Genomic DNA, 7,272 nt, shown 5'->3' with positions numbered 1-7,272 from the left:
CAGATGTGAGAGAGTGGACAGGTTTAACATCTATGGGGGAATTAATAACAGATCAAATGGATATTAAACTTTATGATAATAGTGTGTTGTGTATGTCTCAACATAAATGTGTCTCCTGTTTGAGCCCAGCATCATGTCTCATTCACAGATCTAACAGCTAATTAATACATGCTAGATGGTCACATCAATAATTGGTTGTGAAGAGCATGTTGGGATTTGGTTTGGTGGGCTGATGCTGATTTAACATCGGTAGATTGTATTCTACATATGGACTGTTAATGTGTTCCAAAACGTCTAATAACTTTCATATACACTTTCAGTTCATGAACAATATAACAAGTTACAGCCATGATGATGATGATGATGACGACGTTGGAGAACGTGTGATTTGTGTGATACTTTCCAACCATTTCCAAAGTTGACCTTCCCTCCTCTCCTCTATCAGTGTTCCATGTCACTGTCTTCCCCCTCAGCACCTGGAATAAGTCCCTGTTGTAGCAGTAGAGTCACTGTGCAGTCTGACTGAGGGAGGTTTTAGTACGGCTCTGTATCACTGTGTAAACACCCAGACACTTTTGGAGTAGTGTAAACTCTTACAGAAGTAATCTCCTGCATCTTCAGCCTGGTCTCCACTGATGGTCAGAGTGAAGTCACTCCCAGATCCACTGCCACTGACTCGAGATGGAATCCCAGACTGACGTTGGTTGGAAGTGTGCGTGTGAGTCACAGTGATCTGGCCTCTGGACTCTGAAACAGAGATGAAATGTATCATTAGCAATGAATTGTTAATTAATTTGTCAATTTAGCATATTCACAAAATGAGGTCATAATTGTATTGCTATTATCCGGGTCATTTTCTGTCAAATATATTACCTTGGAGTAAGATGGCAAATATCCAGATGAAGATAGTGATAAAAGTCATGGTTGTTGTGGGTTCTGTTGTCATGAAGGACAGCTCTCAGTCATGAAGTGTTAAACTCACAGGGATATAAACACTCCCAGACCACTGAAGTATGCACTGCCAATGCAACGTGTCCTCTCTATGCAAACAGACTTTCCTGATCCCCCAGGGAAACTGTAGTTGAAGAGATCTGTGTGATTAGCAGCAATTAAACAAGGTTGAGGTTCATCAATGTCATGGTCTTCATTGGTCAACAAGCCTCAGCTGGGCTCAATGAAAGGCTGGGAAGGTGCTGAAGGGTTGGCAGGAGAGACATTTTAACTTGACAGAACCACAGGACATTTTAGGGAGTTGCAATCATGTTTATCTCAATACATATGGTTGAATCTTAGCTTGAAATTCACTAACTGACTGACATACCCTACAGAGGCTGGGTTATTTATTCTGAAATGATGTGAGACATTACTATTGCACATAGATGGAGTCCGTTCAATTTATTGTGTGACGTTACAAAAAAGTTTGTTGGCCATAGAAGCAGGGAAGTAATATTTATGTTGTCTGGACCTGTGAGTGTTATCAGTTCAGGAATGCTTTAGCATGAGGGAGGAAGAGTTGACATATTGTCAGCATCACTGATATATTTATCTCAGTGTATTTTAGTTCAGTCAGTGTTCCATGTCACTGTCTCTTCCTCCTCAGGACCTGCAGTAGGACACAGCTGTATCAGTACAGTCACTGTACAGTCTGACTGAGGGAGGGAGGTTTTTGTACGGCTCTGTATCACTGTGTGAACACATTTTTACTATTGGGGTAGTGTAAACTCTGACAGTAGTAATCTCCTGCATCTTCAGCCTGGACTCCACTGATGGTCAGAGTGAAGTCACTATGAGTTCCACTGCCACTGAATCTAGATGGAGTCCCAGACTGAAGTGTTTTAGCATAGTAAATAAGGAGTTTAGGAGCTCCTCCAGGTTTCTGTTGATACCAGGCTAGGCGGGGATAAGTGCCTCCTGCGTCATGCACATTACTGCTGATTCTACAGTTCAGAGAGACTGACTGTCCTGGGAGAACATCTTTCACAGCAGGAGTCTGAGTCACAGTGTACTGTCCACTGGATTCTGAAACAAAGAGAAAACTAGTAATTATACATCACCAGGAATAAATAAAACAATATCAACAACTGTCCAGTTAACTCACTGTTTACTTTTCAGTAAACAAACATACTGTAGAACTTTCTTTTTTTTACCCTTGATGTTGAATGCAAGTGTGCAAATGAGGATGGTAAAAAATGTCATGGTTGTTGTGGGTTCCGTTGTCATGAAGGACAGCTCTCAGTCGGTAAGTGTTAAACTCACAGGGATATAAACACTCCCAGAGCACTGAAGCATGTGCTGCCAATGCAAAGTGTTTTATGTAAATAATGTTCCTGTTAAGGCCACACATTCAGAACTGTTAAACATGTAACTATTTACAGATTATACAGACACAGACTATTTTATAATGGTGTAAATACCTTATACTGTAAATCAGTGATCCAAGGTGAACACTTAATTATCTTCGTTCTTCAGTAGATTATACTCCTAACCCAGGATTATCAATCCCTATTGTATTATACAAGTACTTCAGTACAATCAGTCCCTATTGTATTATACTAGTACTTCAGTACTATCAGTCCCTATTGTATTATACTAGTACTTCAGTACTATCAGTCCCTATTGTATTATACTGGTACTTCAGTACAATCAGTCCCTATTGTATTATACTAGTACTTCAGTACTATCAGTCCCTATTGTATTATACAAGTACTTCAGTACAATCAGTCCCTATTGTATTATACTAGTACTTCAGTACAATCAGTCCCTATTGTATTATACTTCAGGTACTTCAGTATTATATCAGTCCCTTGTATTATACTAGTACTTCAGTACTTATACTATTGTATTATACTAGTACTTCAGTACTTCCCTATTGTATTATACAGTACTATCAGTCCCTATTGTATTATAGTACTTATACTAGTACTTCAGTACTATCAGTCCCTATTGTATTATACTGGTACTTCACTTATTATACTTACTTCAGTACAATCAGTCCCTATTGTATTATACTGGTACTTCAGTACTATCAGTCCCTATTGTATTATTCTAGTGCTTCAGTACTATAAGTCTTTGTTACATTATTCTAGTATTTCAGAACTATATACTAGTACTGGAACTGAGAGTGTTCTGTGTGTTGGTGCTCACTCTTGTTTGAAGGAGGTTTTTGTACGGCGAATTCACCAGAATGAATCACCGTGGTGGACATTTGGAAGCGGCACAAAACTGGTGCTGAAAAGTAAGTACACTTTTTGTCTTCTATTATACAAAAAAATGAAATCTTGCTATTGAACAAAGTTATGAAATGTTTTGTTCTCCAGAGGAAATACTTTTAGGCTATATCTTTTTAGAAATGCATGTGGACAGATTGGCAGATTGGTAGAGGGCAGAGAAGTGAAAGAATTGTTCACATATCATCAAGTTTATTTGGCAATAAAGTATTCTGACATGCGATTTAAAAAGAGCACATTTTGATATACAGGACTGCTTATCTGTAGAGCATGAATGCTTAAACTGTAGAGCATGAATGCAACATACTTTTTTCTGATGGATTGTTTTGTCCAAAAATATTTATCTTTTTGCCCTTATCTTTATAGATTCCTTGTTTTGTTGTTGTCAGTTGTTCTCGGTACTGTATCTAATTGTTTATCCTGTGTGTATCGCATCTCCTCGGCTCCTCTCTCTCTCTCTCTCTCTCTCTCTCTCTCTCTCTCTCTCTCTCTCTCTCTCTCTCTCTCTCTCTCTCTCATATGCTCTTGTCTCCTCTCCTAATATATTCAATCAAGGAGTAGTACTAGCTGACCCTCCTCTCTCATCTCTCCTCTTCTCCAGCTGGTCCCTCTGTCAGGCCCACAGTGTCTCTGCTCCCCCCATCCTCTGAGCAGCTCTCTGGGGGCTCGGCTACTCTGGCCTGCCTGCTGAGTGGCTACTCCCTCCAGGGGGCGATGGTGAGCTGGGAGGTGGATGGAGTGGAAGTGAAGGAGGGGATCCTGACCACCACAGAAGAAGAGAAGGGTGGTCGCTACAGCTGCAGCAGCACCCTGACCCTGAGCAAGGCACGCTGGGAAGAGGGGGAGGTGTACACCTGCAGGGTCGCCCATGATGACACCAGTGATGCGGCCGCCTTCCGTAAAAGTCACTCTAGTGTCTAGAGACAGGAGAAGCCATTGTAGGGGGCAAGAGAGTCCCCACATGGTGCTAGTTCTGGAAACATTACTGTTTTACAGCTGAATGTTACAGCATAATAGTGAATAGTATCAGTAGTGCTGTGTGCTAAATTAACTATTTTGAGACTCAGTTGTTCATGTCTTCTTGCATTTGAATTAAAATAAAGCTTGTTTTGATTGAAAACTAACCCCAATAGTTCATTTAATCATCACTCCAGTCATCGCTATCTCTTAAATAGGCAGCACATTTCATACTAATTGATATCAATCAGGTTCTATCATTTCAGCATTGTAGCATATAGCTCCTCTCATGTTTTCAAACATAATTTAAAGCACATCTGATCCAACAGATACTCCGCAATAATGTTTACAACTGATTGATCCTGTTATACTGTAGCACCAGTACCAGTGATGATAATTAGTCATATTTGATAATAAACCTCTAAGATCTGCTCTCAGAATTCACACTGCCAAACAGTTACTTTCCATAACATATATATTCATGTTTTATTCCTAATATGATTTTACTAAATTCAATGTTTTTGCTATGGTTTTCAACAATGTGGGGGTCTCCTCTACCTCCAAGCCCCTGGGAACAGAATGAACATCTGGTGACACTGCTGCTCTATTCTGGGACAAGCAGAACCACCCAGCCCTGTCTATTTACATCTGTTTCACTCCCAGAGCTACCAGTCTAGTTTCAGTTTCACTGCCACAGTCCCCAGTCTAGTTTCAGTTTCACTGCCTGGACTGGGCCAGATGTGAGTGGGTGAACTAGTTTTACTGTAACCTCTGAGGTGGATTCAAGGAAGGGGACTTTCTTACACTGAATAAACCACAATTTAATAGATGAGATAAGATGGGTATTTGTCACGAACGTGAGGAGAAACGGACCAAGGTGCAGCAGATGTTGATTTCCACATATTTATTATAAAGTGAAACTTAGCAAAAACAAAAAACAATAAATGAATAAACTAACATCAAAACGTGACTACGTGGTGCACACAAAATATATCCCACTGTCACGTTTGTTGAATGGAGGAGAACAAGGCGCAGCGTGATGTGAATACATTCTTCTATTTATTAATGAAGAAACACTTAACAAACTACACAAAACGAACGTGACGCTATAGCTATAAACAAGTGCAGACACAGGCAACTAACCATAGACAATAACCCACAAAATACCCAAGGAATATGGCTGCCTAAATATGGTGATAAACAGCTGCCTCTAATTGAGAACCAATCTAGGCAACCATAGACGTACATAACACCTAGACTAGTAAACACCAATAGACATACAAAACCCCTAGACAGGGGCAAAACACATACATCACACCCTGACCTAACCAAAATAATAAAGAAAACAAAGAATACTAAGGTCAGGGCGTGACACCCAACAAACACAGGTGGAAAAAAAGGTACCTAAATATGATCCCCAATTAGACAACGATTACCAGCTGCCTCTAATTGGGAATCATACAAATCACCAACATAGAAAATAAACTGGAACACCACATAGAAATAATTAACTAGAATACCCCCAGTCACAACCCGACCTACTACACCATAGAGAAACAAGGGCTCTCTATGGTCAGGGTGTGACAGTACTACTAACGACAGGCATTTACAGTTACTGACATGAGTCTAATGTCTGAGCTCCACATCTTTTTCTTTCATACAAGGGGGGGAAGTGGAGGCAGAAATGTTTCATTTGGACTTCTGCGACTCGGTGGGGTTACTTTTTATGTTTACACTGAGGTGTCATGACAATATGGCAATAATCATCTGTAATTTAATCAGGATACTGATGATGATGATAATGATGATAATGATAACAGAGAACATTTTGTCTGAATTATCGCTTTCTAATCACATTGTCAAATGCCAGAGTTGATCTCCTCTACAGTACGTCCCAGCGGTAGCAGTATAGTCACTGTGCAGTCTGACTGAGGGAGGTTTATGCGCTGCTCTTTATCACTGTGTGAATACTGAACCATTGTGGTAAATCTGACAGTAATCTCCTGCATCTTCAGCCTGGACTCCACTGATGGTCAGAGTGAAGTCACTCCCAGATCCACTGCCACTGAATCTAGATGGAGTCCCAGACTGAAGTGTTGTAGTATAGTAAATAAGGAGTTTAGGAGCTCCTCCAGGTTTATGTTGATACCAGGCTAGATGGTTATTGTTAAACACATTACTGCTGCTTTTACAGTTCAGAGAGACTGACTGTCCTGGGAGAACATCTTTCACTGCAGGAGTCTGATTCACAGTGTACTGTCCACTGGATTCTGAAACATATAATAAAAACACAATTATTAAAAACATAATAAATAGTTCTGAATATACATAACGCCATATATATGATTCTTTCAGATAGCTTGAATGATATTTTCAATAATACGAAGAACAAAAAAATTGTAACCTTGAAAGCAGAGGGAAAGTGTCCAGATGAAGATGGTGATAAAAGTCATGGTTGTTGTGGGTTCTGTTGTCATGAAGGACAGCTCTCAGTCATGAAGTGTTCAACTCACAGGGATATAAACACTCCCAAGAGCACTGAAGCATGTGCTGCCAATGCAAAGTGTCCTCTATGCAAACAGCTTGATGCTGGGATCTGTGAAAAGAGAGGGCAGCAGACACATTTGAGTCATTTAGCAGACACTCTTCTCCAGAGCAATTTACAGTATTGAGTGTGTACATTTCCCATACTGGTCCCCCATGGGATCAAACCCACAACCATTGCATTGCAAGTGCCATGCACTACCAACTGAGCTACACAGGACCAGTTAGCTTCTTTCTACAAAGACAATCCTGGAACCAGAGGGTGGCTATTTAGGGTGTAGGCGATGTTTAGACTTGAGGGTCTTTGTACTCTGGTTTATAGAGTTTATTACTATGTTATAACATCAGTAAATATCTTTGAAATCTTGCTTGAAATGCACTATTCAGCAGGGGGACATGACTGGTGTATCTTTTCTGAAATGATGTGAGACATTATTATCACACACATAATTATGCAGCCCATTCATTATATTGCACATTATTGCGTATAATGCTATGTTTGCATTGGATTTTTCAAAGCAGATGTGGAATAATAAATTATGAA

General features: G+C 40.0%; 1 long non-coding RNA gene and 1 gene segment (V, D, J or C); one reads left to right on the top strand and one right to left on the bottom strand.

Annotated features, from left to right (window-relative positions):
• Positions 1-2,218: 2,218 nt before the first annotated feature.
• LOC135515118 (Ig kappa chain C region, B allele-like) lies at positions 2,219-4,343 on the top strand. The segment is given in 3 exon segments: positions 2,219-2,235; positions 3,087-3,235; positions 3,829-4,343. Coding segments are annotated over 3 exon segments (486 nt in total).
• Positions 4,344-5,073: 730 nt separating this feature from the next.
• LOC135514560 (uncharacterized) lies at positions 5,074-6,679 on the bottom strand. Its single transcript, XR_010451700.1, has 2 exons — positions 6,589-6,679; positions 5,074-6,454 (listed from the first exon to the last, which is right to left on the bottom strand). It is a non-coding gene; the product is annotated as an uncharacterized LOC135514560 (long non-coding RNA).
• Positions 6,680-7,272: the final 593 nt, after the last annotated feature.

This window comes from Oncorhynchus masou, chromosome 26 (assembly GCF_036934945.1).
Source record: "Oncorhynchus masou masou isolate Uvic2021 chromosome 26, UVic_Omas_1.1, whole genome shotgun sequence".
Classification (NCBI taxonomy): Eukaryota; Metazoa; Chordata; class Actinopteri; order Salmoniformes; family Salmonidae; genus Oncorhynchus; species Oncorhynchus masou.
Note: the sequence above shows the minus strand (reverse complement) of the source record. Positions and strands in the feature narration are given on the sequence as shown.